The 17540-nt window shown below is 36.4% G+C and overlaps 2 protein-coding genes across 4 annotated transcripts; one reads left to right on the top strand and one right to left on the bottom strand.

The window, feature by feature from the left end:
- Window positions 1-250: 250 nt before the first annotated feature.
- Window positions 251-6687, bottom strand: zgc:113276 (uncharacterized protein LOC553748 homolog). Of its 2 annotated transcripts, none has more exons than XM_051122527.1 (10): window positions 6131-6687; window positions 5885-6055; window positions 5607-5779; window positions 4728-4943; window positions 2974-3268; window positions 2769-2902; window positions 1491-1730; window positions 1151-1312; window positions 613-702; window positions 251-418 (listed from the first exon to the last, which is right to left on the bottom strand). In XM_051122527.1, exons 2-10 carry the CDS (start codon window positions 6051-6053, stop codon window positions 251-253), a joined length of 1647 nt encoding a protein of 548 aa, XP_050978484.1. In that variant the 5' UTR covers window positions 6054-6055; window positions 6131-6687. The 2 variants fall into 2 exon arrangements, with proteins under 2 accessions (XP_050978484.1, XP_050978483.1); XM_051122526.1 differs by having other exon boundaries at window positions 6160-6686.
- On the top strand, window positions 302-16958 carry il1fma (interleukin-1 family member A). 2 transcript variants are annotated; one of them, XM_051122530.1, is made up of 8 exons: window positions 302-446; window positions 11082-11166; window positions 11268-11374; window positions 11585-11681; window positions 11980-12316; window positions 12505-12624; window positions 14454-14590; window positions 15870-16958. In XM_051122530.1, the coding sequence occupies exons 2-8, from the start codon at window positions 11155-11157 to the stop codon at window positions 16113-16115; spliced, it is 1056 nt and encodes a 351-aa protein (XP_050978487.1). In that variant the 5' UTR covers window positions 302-446; window positions 11082-11154; the 3' UTR covers window positions 16116-16958. The 2 variants fall into 2 exon arrangements, with proteins under 2 accessions (XP_050978487.1, XP_050978486.1); XM_051122529.1 differs by lacking the exon at window positions 302-446 and adding an exon at window positions 10280-10909.
- The last annotated feature ends 582 nt before the right edge of the window (window positions 16959-17540 follow it).

The following is a 17540-nucleotide window of genomic DNA, read 5'->3' as shown; positions in this document are numbered from 1 at the left end:
CAGTGCAAGTCACAATGACTGTGCACTATTTTGAGCCACAAAGAGTGACTATGCACATGACTAGAAGTTTAATAAAATGAGCCCCAGATTTTTAAATTTAGTTCTTTTTTATTATTATTAAGCTTTTGTACTATACAATGTAGCATCTTAAAATGCCATATCCACCTGTGAATGCTTCTCTTCCTTATTACTGTCAGTTTGACACCTGATACTGAGACTTCCTCCCTCTTTGCAGGTGTTTGTGTAGATGTTACAACCACATGAGGCCGTGCATATGTGATATGTACTCTTCAGTGCGGGTCTTCTCCTTCCTTTCTGATGTGCTCTCATCCAATCCTCTGTGTTGAGCTATGATGTTTTTGAAAATGCGTATGCTTGCGGCTTGACCCCCTGCAAGGTTCACTGCATGAGGCCCAACCTGTGGATATTTCATATATTTATTAACTGTAAGTACTTGTGTTAATGTTATCTACAGTGCAATACATGAAGTGTTAGCGTGCAGGTGTTATCTAAAAATTACTCAGTGATGACTCAAAGTACGATGACTCAGTTCTTTGAGATTTTTCAACTCGTATCACACATCATATTTACATAACAACAACCTAACAGCACCTGCAGTGCTGCATATTGTCCCATCAGGTAGAGGGGGCATCCTGCTCTCCACTGCAGTGATTCTGTAATGTATGGCCAGCCCTCCAGAACCTGTCAAGCAGAAAATGCTGAATTTTAAGACAGTGTGAAGAGAAGAGATTGTTAAATAGTTGTTTTTGTTTTCTATGCACACTAAAAGTATTCTCGTAGCTTCATAATATTATGGTTCAACCACTGATGTCACATGGACTATTTTAACAATGTCCTTACTACCTTGCTGGACCTTGAATGTGTCAGTCTATGCAAGGACAGAAGGTTTTTGGGTTTCATCAAAAATATCTTAATTTGTGTTTCAAAGATGAACGAAGGTCTTACGGGTTTAGAACGACTTAAGGGTGAGTAGTTAATGACAGATTTTTCATTTTTGGGTGAACTATTTCTTTAAAAGTCTGGCCTGTATTACCATGTATGTAGTGTAATGTTAATGTATATTACATTAATCCCCAGGTTTAAAGTTTTTTAATAAATACAGACTTGCTGGAAATGTCCACTTGCTCACTTGAATGGGGAATTTTTTCATAACGTCAGAAAGCAAAGGGTCCTGGGCAACATCCAGTTTGCAGCCTGTTGCCAGCCAAATCTTTTCCCCACTCCACTGTTCGCCGTTGCATAAAGAAACCCTCCAACGCTGGGACTGATAACACCATTTAGCTTCAGTCACCTTGAGATAAAGACATTTTAATTAATTTAATATAGGTTACATTTAATTAAGACATTTGCAAACTTGGTTTGTACTGCTATGGACTCTCTGAACTTAGATATTCCTTGGAATTTGTGCTTAGTCATTGTCTTATGACACATAGCATCCCATGTGAGCCAGTCAAAAGTCTTTGACACACCTGGCATTGTGCTCTGATCAGGAGCTGGCCGCTTTGAATGAAGGGCCGAAGTTGTACATAGGCCTCGGGAGTCACTGCTCCTCCTTTCCTGGCTTGTTTTATCATCGCTAGCCTTTTGTGAAGACTTTTTTCATTGTAGAACTGCCGTAGGTAGGCCAGGCCATCCATCTTGATCCCATGCTCAACGTGGGAATAGCGTCCAATCAGACTCTCTATGTCCCCAACGTCAAACTGTTTAAGCTGAGAGACAGAGTGAAGTTTGGTATTGTAACATATAGACATACAGTCAGAGTATCTGTGGTTAAACAGATATTTGTAGAAATTAACAAACACATTGTTATTTTGTGGATTAATTATTTAGATATTAGCTTTATTGCTTTATGGCCATATGTAAGATATATTGACCATGCATAACTGGTGTAATTGACGGATATCTCTGGGATCCAGTTTCCTACATAAGTGAGATCATTTCATGTCTCTCCATTCTGGGTTGGTTTTAATCTCTATCAATAAATTGTTTAAAGGGATAGTTCACCCAAAAATGTAAATTCTCTTATTAGTTTCCCTCATGTCATTCCAAACCCGTAAGACCTTAAGATATTTTTGATAAAATCTGAGAGCTTTCTTACCCTGCGTAGATAGGACACAACTGACACGTCCAGGGCACAGAAAGATAGTAAGGATATCGTTAAAATGTTTTTTTTGCCTTACTATGTATATGGAATAACTCCGCTTGGCGTTGTGCCTACACTGTAAAAAATTTGTTGAGTCAACTTAAAATAATTTGTAACCTGGCTGCCTTAAAATTTTAAGTTCAGTCAACTCAAAAAAGTTTATTCATCTTGAAATTTTTAATTATACTAAGTGACAACTTAGATATTTGAGTTGAATCAACTTAAAATTTTAAGGCAGCTGGGTTACTTACCCATCTGTTAAGTTTAGCAAACACGAATATCTAAGTTGTTACTTAGTACAACTTAACATTTCAAGTTGACTAAACTTATTTTAGTTGACTGAACTTAAAATTTTAAGGCAGCAGGGTAACAAATTATTTTAAGCTGACTCAACAAATTGTGTTTTTTATTTTTTACAGTGTAACAGTGCCCCTTAGCTGTTATAAATTCACTGTAAACCACGGCTTCTTGGGGCTTATTGCTTTAATAAAGCCCTCAAGGGTGATCCACAACTCTTAAATTTTGTATTGTAATTTGGTAATCTGATCATCTGATACTACATTAGCCTTTATGTTTGTTTGCACTCAGACTGGATGTAATTTACCTGTAAGTGTTTACGTAAGACCCAGGTCACATGGCATGCACCCTGCTTCAGTGCAATTGAGATAACATGGGCGCTGGTCAGACCTCCACCTACCACCATCACTCTTTGACCCATCTGACACACAGGAGGAGAACCTGAGAAAAAGAGCATAATTGTTTTCTTACATTATGCTAATATAGTATGGATTTAGTTAGTATAAACCCACCTGAGGAGGGTTCACCCATCTCTTCATGTGTACATAAGGAGTGCATGAGCTGCACTGTGTGTTGCAGACTTTCCTCTGGGTAGCTCTCCTGGATTGCCTGCACCCAACATGGGATGTTTGCCATCTGTGCCCTGGAAGGCCCTGTCGCCATGATAACTCTTTTTGCTTCTAAGTTTTCCCCAGTGTGTAGTGTCACCTTGAAAAACTTCACCATTCTTTCATCCTCAGCTAAGACTGGGATGATTCTGTCCACTGTGGCTCTGATTAAGACACTGTCCAGGTCATATTTGCGTACCTAGGTGGAAGTCCTTGGCAATGTAATCCATGATTTATTATCATTTCATTGCATTTATTATTCAATGCGTAAAGTTAGTTTTGTGTTAAAACACTGCATTAGCATTCCAAATATTGATAATGTTATAGCTGAAACTCAAATTCAATTTCCCATAATGCTCAGAGCATCATGCCAAACACTTCTACTTAATACAAGAAGTGCTAGGCCTATCCACCTTTTTACCACTCTTTCCCATAATGGCGGGCATTGCCATTTGTAAATTTTACAGGTCTGGCTTCCGGCTTGTTTGTTTTGTTGCTTTATATTGCAAATTGGTGTGTCTTGCCATATTATTTTCATGTATTATTTTCATTATGAACACACTTGTTTGTAGTGCAAACAGTTTTGCCATTGGCTCTGCGTTGTTATTCTTCACGTTAGCAGATAATGAACTGGAAGTCTCACCCGTGACACATCTGTGTTAAAAAATAAGACTGATTAAAGCTCCGGTATGTAGTTACAGTTAAGTGAGTGATTCGCTGTAAATATACCACTGTCATAATTATGATGGATAGCTGCACGTGTATTTGTTGCTGCCATAGAGCAATCCACCCTTTTCACAGAATTTCGTACTTGGCAAGAAAACCATTTGCGGGGGAGAAAGAGTGAGCCAACAGGAGCCATTCACCTTATTAGAAGTCAGTGTACCATCATTTTGAAACTGATATTTAAAGGGATAGTTCACCCAAAAATACGAATTCTGTCATTAATAACTTAACCTCATGTTCTTCCATACTCATAAGACCTTCAGTCATCTTTGGAACACAAATTAAGATATTTTCAATGAAATCCGAGAGCTTTCTGCGTGCATAGACAACATAACTGACACGTTTAAGGCCCTGAAATATAGTAAGCACACTGTTAAAATAGTCCATGTGACATCAGTGATTCAACCGTAATTTCACAACGCTACAAGAAAATAAAAACAACAACTTTATTCAAAAATTTCTTCTCTCCCATGTCAGTCTTCGACATGAGTTTATGAGAGTACCACAACGTATACGTGTGGTGCTGCTGACGCAGGAGCCGGTGTTCTAATTGTTGAGTAGTACAGTTGTTGTTTTTGTTTACTTTGCGCACAAAATTCATAAAATTAAAGTTGAACCACTGATGTCACAAGGACTATTTTAACAATGTCCTTACTAAGTTTTTGGGCCTTGAACATGTCAGTTGCATTGCTGTCTATGCCAGGTCAGAAAGCTCTTGGATTTCATTAAAAATATCTTCATTTGTGTTCGGAAGATAAACAAACATTTTACAGGTTTGTGAGTAATTAATGACAGAATTTTCATTTTTGAGTGTATCCCTTTAAAGGTAAAAAACTTTACATGCAGTTGCTTTAAAACCCAAGATAATCGGTTTATTAATTATTGTTAGTCAGGCATTATGTTCAATTCCACATGCTACGTGATGCTCAGACCTGCTCCTGGAAAAAGTCAATACTGAGCTGCGTTCCTGGAAGACTGAAATACAGATTTTTCTGCAGGCCGTTTGTTGTGCTAAGCAGATTTTTGTCCTTCTTTCCCAGGCGATTGTCGTTAAAAAATGCATTCTCGTCTTGAATGCAAATTTTCTCAGGTAGACAGTACAGCTCGTCCTGACGATTTTGCTCCAGCACAAAATTCTGCAAGGCCTTCTGGGATTGGACACAGATAGAGAAAATGTTAGTCTTTTTGACAGACAACATCATTGTAATGTTTATTTGTTGGTTTACATGATCGTTTGTACATTGTTTACTATGTTTCTGTGCCTTGACTGTGGTAGGACCCTTGCTGTCTATGGGTCAGAAAGCTCTCGGATTTCATCAAAAATATCGTAGTTTGTGTTCTGAAGATGAACGATGGTCTTACAGGTTTGGAACAACGTGAGCGTGAGTTATTAATGACAGTTATTATTTTGCTCCAGCACAAAATTCTGCAAGGCCTTCTGGGACTGGACACAGATAGAGAAAATGTTAGTCCTTTTGACAGACAACATCATTGTAATGTTTATTTGTTGGTTTACATGATCGTTTGTACATTGTTTACTATGTTTCTGTGCCTTGACTGTGGTAGGACCCTTGCTGTCTATGGGTCAGAAAGCTCTCGGAGTTCATCAAAAATATCGTAATTTGTGTTCTGAAGATGAACGATGGTCTTACAAGTTTGGAACAACGTGAGCGTGAGTTATTAATGACAGAATTTTCATTTTTGGCTGAACTATTTCTTTAAATGTCAGATTATTAAATGATGTCAAAACTCTTCTTTTTGAAGAGTAAAGTATTTTGAAAACACATAATCAAAATGGAGTACTGAATTACCTTATTGAATGGATCGGTGTGTACCAGTGTGTGTGATCGGAGGTGAGGGATATTCAAGGAAGCAAACTGACTCTCCCACAGTGATGTCCATTTTCCGTAAGAATCCACCACTTTGAAGTGCAACGGAGGACATGGCAGACTTTTGGCCTCATTCTCTGTGTCAAACACTGGCCCTGTTGGAAAGAAGGTCTAGCAGTCTGTAATTCCAGAATAGGAATATGCATGGAAAAATAAACTGAAACCAGTTTGTTGTCCTTTTCACAAACTGCTGAACTCACTGGTGGGTTGTCTCTTTTTGTAGCGTGCACTTTTAGCTTTCGTTTTGCTCAGCTGAATTCCCTGAAGGATTTCAGCGTTAGATTGGCAGAGAGGTTGTTCAGGGTTTGAGAGCAGAGTAGCGAGGGTTAGAGCATGAGGACCTCCTCCAATTATTAAAACATCCAACATATCTAAAAGAAAGAGAGATGGAAGGGGAGCTTATGAAAGCAAGAGGAAATAGCAAGGGAGAATTTTTGCCATGTCACCTCTATTAGAAAATAGAAGAATCTTGTACTTGCTGATGAGGTCTGTTTCCTCAAGATAAAGAGCAGTTGGTTGACAAGACCTGTTGGACAAACAGTTTTCGTTTTGGAAAGAGTGTGGCACGTGTTACGCTGTCCACTCCGAGTCTATAGATACTTCGGCTCACGATTGGCTGTCTGACTAAGTGTCGGTCTCAGAATAGCTCTGTCCTAGAGCAGAGGGGCTTAATTTTAGCTCACACTCATCACTGTTATCCAAACAAGAAAGAACTTTAAACATCGAACATGTTATTAAAATCTCAAAATATAAAAAAGCCATTTGTTGTTTGCTATGTGACTACATATCAGAATTATTATTACTAATTATTCATTTCTAATAAATAATTAATAAACATATTTGTGTCTAATGGTTTTGAGGATGTTTTTGAACATTTTAGCCTACATTGTGGTTGTCATGGTTAGAAGGCCACGTCAGCTGGTATATTTTTTACCAATTATGTATGCATTGGTTGATGTGTGTGTGGTGGTGGAATGACGTAAAACTTTCTGGTAACAGGTAAACCACAGTATCAAAATGTCACATGTGTGGGCCATGCCAGCAAAGCCATCATTGTAAAATGAATTATTTCTTAAAAAAATAGTGTTCCTCTCCAGTGAGCTGGCACTTTTTTTAGTTTTTCTTGACTTTTTTTATGTCAGAGACATATTTAATGACTCTTTCCTTAGTCCTTCTAAATGGTATTTTTATGTTTTAATGCTAAAAAACATTATTCACCATTGAAAATATGAGCAAAGGCTTATGTGAATGGATGTAGATAATCAGTAGATAATGTATAAATGTCCACTAGAGGGAGACATTGACATTGTCCAACTGTGTTTTGAAGGTTTTTTAGGCCAGTTTGTTGTTGTTTTCTTTCCATTTCTCCATTCTCGTTTAATATTTGTCTGCTAACTGCTTCTTCTTACCTCTTTCTATTTTAGATTACATTTTTAAACCTTCTTCTTTCTTCCACCAATCATTAATATCCAGTCAAAAAGGACATGCTAATTTTGGATTCTCTTACTTTTTAGCCTGATGCTGAGCTAGCATGCCAGACCATTAGACTGATGAGATAAATTCTGGCATCCATAGCAACTTTCAGTGGATTGACATGTAAAGCAACCAATCACAGTTTGTTTTTGTTCACCATCATGTTTCATGAAGGTGTAAAGTTGATGTCCTTGTTTTTGCATGTAAATGGTGATTGATCTGTGAGACGACTAAGCAATATTATGGATAGAGGACTTGTATGCAGTAAAAAACACCTTGATGGATTTTCACAAGACATTAATTGATGGACTGAAGTCGTGTGGATTACTTATTATGATGTTTTTATCAGCTGTTTGGACTCTCATTCTGATGGCACCCATTCACTGCAGAGGATCCATTGGTGAGCAAGTGATGTAATGGTAAATTTCCCTAAATCTGTTCTGATGAAAAAGCAGTCTACATTTTCAACAAATGTTCTTTTTGGGGTGAACTGTTCCTCCCACTGATGGGATTTTTTTTTTTCTCTACTTCTTCTTTTTATTTTGGAATATCTGTATTTTTGGTTTGAGTAAACATATGTCGCATTGCTGAACAGAACAGTGAATCCTTGCTTTGAAAGTGTGTTAACCACTTCATCTGTTTATAGCCTTGTTTACTCTTGTTTTTACTCACAGTTGCATGCTATTTCAAACACAACAATGACCTGGTACTGTATGGGATTATTTTTGTGCCAATAAGAATGAACGTAACTTTATAAAACTGAACGTAACTTTCCAAGAAACGATCAAAAATATGCCACTGCAAAAGAAGAAAAACACAATGAAAATGAAAAAATGAACTCAGTCGCACGAATTTAACATGCTCTTCAAATATGCTTCATTCTTTGTTAATGATTTTCAAAGAATCGTTTTCGCGAATCATGGATTCTGAATGCGTTGCCACAGCTTTCGCTTACGCTTCACCAATTTCCGTTTGCTGTTTTGGCACAAACCTCTCGTGGGGGCGGGCTTAACAGCGATCTACTCTGATTGGCTAATGAGCTTTTGATGGACACTTGTTCTCTGACCTGGAAGCACGGACGGTGACGTCAGTGGCGCGCATATTGGAAAGTTGTTGCGGTGTGCAATACGTCGTGCTTTGTTAATAGAAACTATCAGAACTGTTGCACACTGTACATGAATAAAACTTTTATCGATGTTATTGATTAACGTTACTTTAGCAACACGAACTTACTTCAAGCTGCCCTGAGGGACAAGCTGAGGTGGAAGATGATGCCGCTCCGTGTCTCTCCTGGGAGCTCATCTTTAGAAACTAAGAGACGACCGTAGGTGAAATACTAATAACATTAATACTTAATATAAACAAAGCACGACCTATTGCACACCGCAATATGCGCGCCACTGACGTCACCGTCTGTGATTCCAGGTCAGAGAGCAACTGTCCATCAAAAGCTCATTAGCCAATCAGAGTAGATCGCTGTTAAGCCCGCCCCCACGAGAGGTTTGTGCCAAAACAGCAAACGAAAATTTGCGAAGCGTAAGCGAAAGCTGTGGCAACGCATTTAGAATCCATGATTCGCGAAAACGATTCTTTGAAAATCATTAACAAAGAATGAAGCATATTTGAAGAGCATGTTAAATTCGTGCGACTGAGTTCATTTTTTCATTTTCATTGTGTTTTTCTTCTTTTGCAGTGGCATATTTTTGATCATTTCTTGGAAAGTTACGTTCAGTTTTACAAAGTTACGTTCATTCTTATTGGCACAAAAATAATCCCATAGTACTGACCTGAATAAGATATTTCACACAAAAGACATTTACATATAGTCCACAAGAGAAAATAATAGTTGAATTCATAAAAATGACCCCGTTCAAAAGTTTACAAGTTACACTTTTTGTGAAATGTCTTATTTGGGTCAGTACTAAATAAAAAATAACATGCATTTTGTATGATCCCTCTTATTTTGGTAAAATAGTTAACATTTAGCAGATTCTGCAAGATGTGTGTAAACTTTTGAACTCAACTATAGCTGTTATGAGGACGCAGTGCTACCAAACATGTAAACATTTCTGTGTAAGTGTCAACCTGAAAAAAATAAAGCTGTAGGCCATGTTGAGGATGTTTATGATCATTTTGCATTCCTGGTGTGAGTCATGTAGGGCCTTTGGTCTAATTTTGACAATCAAATATGTGCTTGGTGTGCATGAGGTAGTGTGAAACTGTTGGGTGACTTGTCAAAAGGAGACCACAGTATCAAAATATCATATGCATAAGCCCTCCTAGCAAAGCCGTCATTGTAAAATGAAAAAATCATTCACAAAAATCTATTGAAAAGACTAGTCAGTTAATACTGATTCACCTTCTTTCTTCTTTTCCCAAAAAAAAAACAAAATGAGAAGGCACCATAGACCAGCATTTCCCAGTGTCAGTCCTCGCAACCCTGCCACACCGTGGCAACAGTGTTAAAATAGCCCAGTGCAGCAGGAAAACCACAGATTGGCAACGCTGCATACACCTTACAATAGCTTTGTGATATTAAATATATGTCCTATACATACACTACTCGTCAAACGTTTTTGAACAGTAAGATTTTAAATTATTTTTCTGCTCACCAAGCCTGCATTTATTTGATCCGAAGTGCAGCAAAAACAATACAATTTTGAAATATTTTTATTATTTAAAATAACTGTTTTTTTAGCTGAAATGTAATTTATTTCTGTGATCAAAGCTACATTTTCGGCATCATTACTTCAGTCATTAGTGTTACATGATCCTTCATTTCTTTAATTTCATGATTTTGCTTTTATTTAGCAAGGATGCCTTAAATTGATCAAAAGTGATGAAAAAGACATTTAGAATGTTACAAACGATTTCTATTTCAGATAAACGCTGTTTTTCTGAACTTTCTATTCATCAAAGAAACCTTAAAAGATTCTACTCAGCTGTTTTCAACATAATAATAATAATAAATGTTTTTGAGCAGCAAATCATCATATTAAGAATGATTTCTATAGTATTGTGTGATACTGAAGACTGGAGTAATGATGCTACAAATTCAGCTTTGATATCACAGGAAATAATTCTATTTTCTATAAGCAGCTATTTTTAAATAGTAAAAATATTTCAAAATTATACTGTTTTTCCTGTACTTTGGATCAAATAAATGCAGACTGAGCAGAAGAGACTTATTTAAAAAACATTAAAAAATTACTTTTTAAAAACTTTTGACTGGTAGTGTATGTATAATAATATTTATTATACATTAACTGTAAATATATATTGTTTGTGTGTGGATGGATGTGTTTTTAAATGCTTTGCCACCAACAAAGTAAAAAAAAATTGCAATTTGAGGTAAGCAGTTGTTGTACACTTATCTGCTTACCCACACCAAGTGCCTCTTCCCCTGCAGTTTCCTCTTCTATTGTTAATATTACCTTACATGAGGAAGTATAGTAGGATTATATTTCAGGAGTGTAAACTTGTACCTTTGTGATTGTGTAACCTCATTATTTTATTTCCTCCAAGTAATTTTTGTCAATTAAGATCCCTTTCAATACTTGTTCCCTGTGAAATAGATTTTGTGCACTACACGGTGGAAACAATAAAATGTGGGAATTCAGACCAGAAATCTGTCATAAATAGGTGTATGTCAATTCACTAACCGAAATAAAGAGAAAGTTTCCTGTCAAAAGGTCAACACCAGCTTGCAAACACATGTGAATCTGCCATTCAGACTCAGAGATGAACAGCAGGTGTGTAGTGTGGTCTTATTGTGTTACAAAGTCAATCTCACATAGAGCTATCTTTGTGATTACACGGTTATGTCCTTCCCCTATACAACTCTATACTTCTTCTTTTTTTAACCAACGCTAATGCTCATTTGGTGACATCAAATGTAGCTTCCTCTTCTTACTGCATCATCAGGTTTACAGGCTTTCAAAAGCCAGTGTTTCGCAGTCTGGTCTCACACATCTTCGTAATCGACACTGAGATCATCATGGCATCAGAGGTATGCGGTGTTTCGTTTTATGCCAGTCTATATATGATTAAAGTATATGTTAAGTGATACATGTATTCAATTAAAAACATCTTTTGTGTGACATCTTGTAGGGGAGTCCTGTTTGTGGCGGTGTTTTGTTGCTACACACTGAATGTGGAGGGAAACACTCATATGAAGTGAATGGCTTTTTGAACTATAACAAAGGAATGTTCGCAAGGTGAGAATATCTGTCTATCTATCTATCTATCTATCTATCTATCATCTATCTATTTATCTATCTATCTATCATTTATCTATCTATTTATCTGTATATCTATCTATCTATTTATCTGTATATCTATCTATCTATTATCTATCTATCTTTATGTCTATCTATTGTTTAACCGTCTGGCTGTCTGTTCATTCATCTATATCTTCTTTTTTTCAGCGCGGGAGATAAACTTATAATGGTAAACAACACAGATGTGGAGGATTTGACTCCGAAGGCATTAGCTGAGCTCCTGGTTGAAAGATCACCCTTACTTGTAAGTTTTATATTTAATCACACACACTAATATACTCTTATATGAACTCACTTACTTATCTGTCACCCATTGAAATCTGAGAAGTGAAACTGAAGTTTTCACAGGGGTTTTTTTCGCCTAGTCAGGAAACTTTAATTGATCACATGGACTTGTGTGTGAGTGTTTCGTACATTAAATGCCAGAGATTACATCATCATGGTTTATTTGTGATTATATGCTAGAGTAACAAAGCACCTGTGTGAGTTAGCGTGACTTGATTTACATCAACTGTGCTGAGGTCAGTAATCTCCCCTCTTAGACCATACATCATCCGCACAAAAGAAAAACCGAAGAGTGTGAATCTGAGGAGATCAGCGTCTATGACAAGAAGCCGATAGTCATGAGATTCAGCCTGATGATGGTGAGAGAGGAAGATCTGGACGCCGCTGGAGATGAACCATCACCAGACTGGGAATACATTGAGGATGACTGTTTAAGTGATAACAATCTTCTGCTTGTATCTATGGCTGACACATGCTTCAGTAAGATCGCTGCTCGGGGCTGTGATCCTAACAGCCCTTGCAACAGCTGTGGAGGGATGAATTGCGAGTTTAATGACGTTGTTGTCTTGCCTGCGACATCTACGATTACCTTTAGTAAGAAATTAATGTTTAAAATAATACTTTGCTTTTTCAAGTTTTTAAATGTTATAATTGATGTCCATAAAACTTAATACCAGAGTTACACTACAATAATGTCCCTGCAGACTTTAAGGGAAAACTATGCAAAACCAAATGTGACCCTTTTGAGAGTTAAAACTGGTATTCTTGCTTTCTTTTGTCAGATTCTTCAAGGATTTTGAGGCAGATTAGAGAGCAAAAAAATCTGTATTTGAAGAGTTTCATCATGAAGCAGTATGTCACTCCAGATAATCAGCATATGCTTTTGAAAGACACAATGTCAGGTTGGTAATAAATATAGAATATGATAATAATATACAATAATATGTATATATTAATTATATTATAATTTTCTAAATACTTTTTTGCAATATTTTGCAATTTAAGTACTTAAAGGAATAGTTAGTTACTCACTGTCATGTTGTTCCACACCTGTAAGTTCATCTTCAGACCACAAATTAAGATATTTTTGATAAATCCGAGAACTTTCTGACCCTGCATAGACAGCAATAAAACTGACACGTTCAAGGCCCAGAAAGATAGTAAGGAAATTGTTAAAATAGTCCATGTGAAATCAGCAGTGTTGGGGGTAACGCATTACAAATAACGCAAGTTACGTAATAATATTACTTTTTTCAAGATCACTAAAGGAGTGATCTCCTGCAACAGTGTTGGGGAAAGTTACTTTTAAAAGTAATGCATTACAATATTGCGTTACTCCCTAAAAAATAACTAATTATGTAGTTACTTTTTATGGAAAGTAATACGTTACGTTAATTTTACGTTACTTTTTAAATCTGGGCAGGGCTTGCTTGTTTGTTTTTAGCAAATGTAAAAGCCTTTCTCACCAAAAAGTTAAATAAATAAGCCTCACGTCTGTACAGTAGAACTGTAGGAGAAGGAAGTTCAACACTCTTCAACAATGAGAAAAAAACCACAAAACCAGTCATAAGGGTCAATTTTTCAAAATTGAAGATTGAAGAAAAATCAACAATTTTGACCCATACAATGTATTTTTGGCTATTGCTACAAATATACCCCAGCGACTACAGACTGGTTTTGTGGTCCATGTTAGTTAATCAAAAGTAAGTTTTGCTTATTAGTATGGTTGACTTGGATCAACAAAGGTCAGGAGCAAAGACGCTAGTTAATAAAATGGGATTAAATGCATGAAGGAAACAAAAAGTGACTGGCGTTACTTTTTTGAAAAAGTAACTCAGATATTTTCTTGTAAATAAAATAGTAATGCGTTACTTTACTAGTTACTTGAAAAAAAAAGTAATCTGATTACGTAACTTGAGTTACTTGTAATGCGTTACCCCCAACACTGTGCATAAATGGACTTTTCTTTCAGCCTGAGGTGAATTAATTTCACTTTTGGTGTAAAAGGGCTTTTACTTTAAAGTTGTTTTATATTAAAAACAAAGAAGCAAGCCCTGCTCTAACATAACACATTACTTTCCACAAAAAGTAACTAAGTAAAGTAATTAGTTACTTTTTCAGGGAGTAACGCAAAATTGTAACACATTACTTTAAAAAGTAACTTTCCCCAACACTGGAAATCAGTGGATTAACCGTAATATTATAAAGCTACGAGCAAGATTTTTAAGCGCAAAGAAAACAAAAATAACAACGTTATTCAGCAGTTTCTTCTCTTCTGCATCAAACTCTGCAGCGTGTTCACGAGAGTACCACGAATGACAGAAGAGAAGAAGTTGTTAAAAAAAAGTATTTTTGTAGCTTCATAAAATTAAGGCTTATCCACTGATGTCACATGGACTATTTTATCAATTTCCTTACTACTTTTCCGGCCCTTGAACATTTCAGTTGCGTTGCTGTCTATACAAGGTCAGAAAGCTTTTGGCTTTCATCAAAAATATTTTAATTTGTGTTTCCGAAGATGAACGACGGCCTTAAGCGTTCGGAACAACATGAGGGTTAATGACAGAATTATCATTTTTGGGTGAACTATTCCTTTAAGTATATTTAGAAGTAAAATATATAAACAAATATTCATTTGTAAATGATTTTTTGCCTTGAAACAATAGCATTCTTTGTTTTGATTTGATGCAAGTATATTTTAACATATATTTTGCAATACTTTTTGTTTTAGCAAAAATCACCCTCTACTATTACGCTGACAACATGGGCCGTAATGGTGTTCCTGTTGTACTGAACTTCACTGGCACAGAAAACTTCTTCTGCTGTACCACCAAGCAAGATGAAGATAAGAAGATGTTAAAACTCGTGGTAAGTTTTTATTCCTTGACTTTGTGTTTTTCTTTTTTGGAAGATGTTATTGGGATGTATTAGATGTTTATAGTGATAGTTCACCCAGAAATGAAAATTGTCATCAATTACTCACCCTCATGTTGTTCCAAACCCGTACAACCTTCACTCATCTTCGGAACACAAATTAAGATATTTTTGATGAAATCCGAGAGCTTTCTGACCCTGCATAGACAGCAACACAACTGACAAGTTCAAGGCCCAGAAAGGTAGTAAGGACATTGTTAACATAGTCCATGTGACATCAGTGGTTCAACTTTAATTTTACGAAGCTACTACAGTAGTTTTTGTGCTTGTTCTCCTCCACATCATGCTAGCACCATTATGAAGAGTATCACGACGCATGCGTGAAGCACTGATGTCACATGGACTATTTTAACGACTTCCTTATTGTGTTACGACTTCCTTACCCTTGCTGTCCATAGAAGGTAATAAAGCTCTCAGATTTCATCAAAAATATCTCAATTTGTGTTTAGAAAATAAATGAAGGTCTTGCGGGTTTGGAATGACATGGGGGTGAATAATCAATGACAAAATATTCATTTTTGGGTGAACTATCCTTTTAAGGTTTGTATGCGTCTTGGCACCTAAATTTAAAGGGATGGTCACCTAGTCTTTTTTTTTCCTGTTCTTAAGGAAAAAATCTATGGGATCCAATATTGTTTGGAAAGTCATTTAAAAGCAGACATTTTAATTTTTTGGTCATAAATATGCACTGTAATTTTATGGGTGACTTAAAGGACTAGTTCACTTCCAGAACAAAAATTTACAGATAATGTACTTACCCCCTTGTCATCCAAGATGTTCATGTCTTTCTTTCTTCAGTTGTAAAGAAATTAAGTTTTTTGAGGAAAACATTTCGGGATTTTTCTCCACATCTTCTGGACTTCTGAGATGGCCACGAGTTTAAACTTCCAAAATGCAGCTTGAATGCAGTTTTAAAGTGCTATAAACAATCCCGGCCGAGGCATAAAGGTCTTATCTAGCGAAACGATCGGTCATTTTCTGAAAAAAAAAAAAAATAAAATATATATATATATATATATATATATATATGTGTGTGTGTATTTATATACTTTTCAAATGCTTGTCTTGTCTATCTCTGTCATGTGCGCATGTGTACAGTAAATTATCTGTGAATTTTTGTTCTGAAAGTGAACTACTCCTTTAAAGTTGAACTGTTCCTTTAAGCTGAAACTAGACTTTCATTTTGTTTTGTTTTGTTTTGTTTTGTTTGCAGAGCCATAATAAAAGCGACCTGAAAAAGATCTGTCCTGATGACCAAGAAAAATGGTCTCTTGTATTCTACATGTCTTCCGGGCCAGACGGCCTCCGGCGTTTTGAGTCAGCTCTTTACAGTGGGTGGTTTATCTACACACAAAGCATAGGTAATAGAGAGGTGGACATGCAAAAAGAAGATCAGTATGACAGTAAACAAGACAGTGCCTTCTCATTCGTGATTTTGAGTGAGAATGGGATATGTTAGAATTCAAGATCTTCATATGAACATCACAGCATCAAGAGTTGAAATGATAAATTGCCATTTCCTACGTTAGAAGTTACAATAAACTTTTAAACTACAGTACCTGTTTTATCACACTTGTATATGACATTTAACAGCTAGGAATTGTTCTCAAATTAACTTGCATTTTAATATACTAATGATTCAAACACAACCCGAACATAATGAACTTTCTTTACTGTTTGATTCAAGCTGGTGTGACAATCACAGGTGAAGCCTAGAGCTTTATTAAAAATGTCAAAAAATTCTTTGGATTGACAACTAAATGAAAAGCAAATTGGTCAGATTAGTTTGTTAAGAGGTTGTGCTGGAGACTGTTCAGAAGAGTTGGTTAAAGCTGCCACATGTTTTGGGTGAGTTGAAGGTTAAGATTGTCTTAGAGGATACAGCCTCCTCCAGAGAATGGTGTTTTACTGCCATTGCAGTAGTGAGTAGATATGTATCATACTATTAGCTAACGTGTTTTTAATGTCATTTTTATATTATTCAGCTACTTTTTTAAAAGCGATGTTTTTAAAATAACATAATTAAAATTACTCATATTTATTTTATTGCTAACTGCTCTTAGTTACTTTTCGGGCTGAAACATGGTTTTTGTAGTATTGGAAAGAAATCTTTGCAAAACGCAATGTATGTAATTCCTGTATTTATATTATCAGCTATTACTTACGCTACATTTGTCTGTTTAAGTTAAAACCCACTAACAGCTCTAAACAGCTGCTTTTGTTGCATAAATGTATCATTTACTATGGTAATGTGTGTTTATGTACGATTCCTCTATCAAATTGCAATAAAATGTAAATCAAGTTCAGTGTTTCAGTATGAGTTTCAGATTCATCCAACAACCCTGGTGAAAAAGACAGCATATGCTGGTAGGTATGTTTTGATGCTGGGATGCTGGTTAGGTAGGTTTTGGTGCTGGTTTAAGCTGGTACTTAGCTGGTTTATGCTGGTCCTTTGCTGGTTGATGCTGGTCCTTGACCAGCAACATGACCAGCATAAACCAGCAAAGGACCAGCAAAAACCAGCAAAGGACCATCTTAAATCAGCATCAAAACATACCTAACCAGCATCCCAGCATCAAAACATACCTACCAGCATATGCTGGTTTTTTCACCAGGGAACACAGTTCCAGTGGTAAGCCCCTTTCACACTGCACGTTTATTCAAGAAAATTGCCATAGTACCTTCTGTGTAAACGGAAACACGTTCCGGTATTGATCCCCGGGAATAATCCCGGGTTGGGGACCTAGTAACATTGCCGGGATCAGTCCTGAGTGAACGCTGTGTGAACAAAAGCCAGAACCAATGCCTTTAAAGGCTGTTGTAGTGATTACGCACGTTATCGTGCGATTCTTTTACCTGGTGTTTTGAAGGCAGATCAACGCTC

The sequence above is a fragment of the Labeo rohita genome, chromosome 11 (genome assembly GCF_022985175.1).
Source record: "Labeo rohita strain BAU-BD-2019 chromosome 11, IGBB_LRoh.1.0, whole genome shotgun sequence".
In the NCBI taxonomy this organism is placed as follows: domain Eukaryota; kingdom Metazoa; phylum Chordata; class Actinopteri; order Cypriniformes; family Cyprinidae; genus Labeo; species Labeo rohita.
Note: the sequence above shows the minus strand (reverse complement) of the source record. Positions and strands in the feature narration are given on the sequence as shown.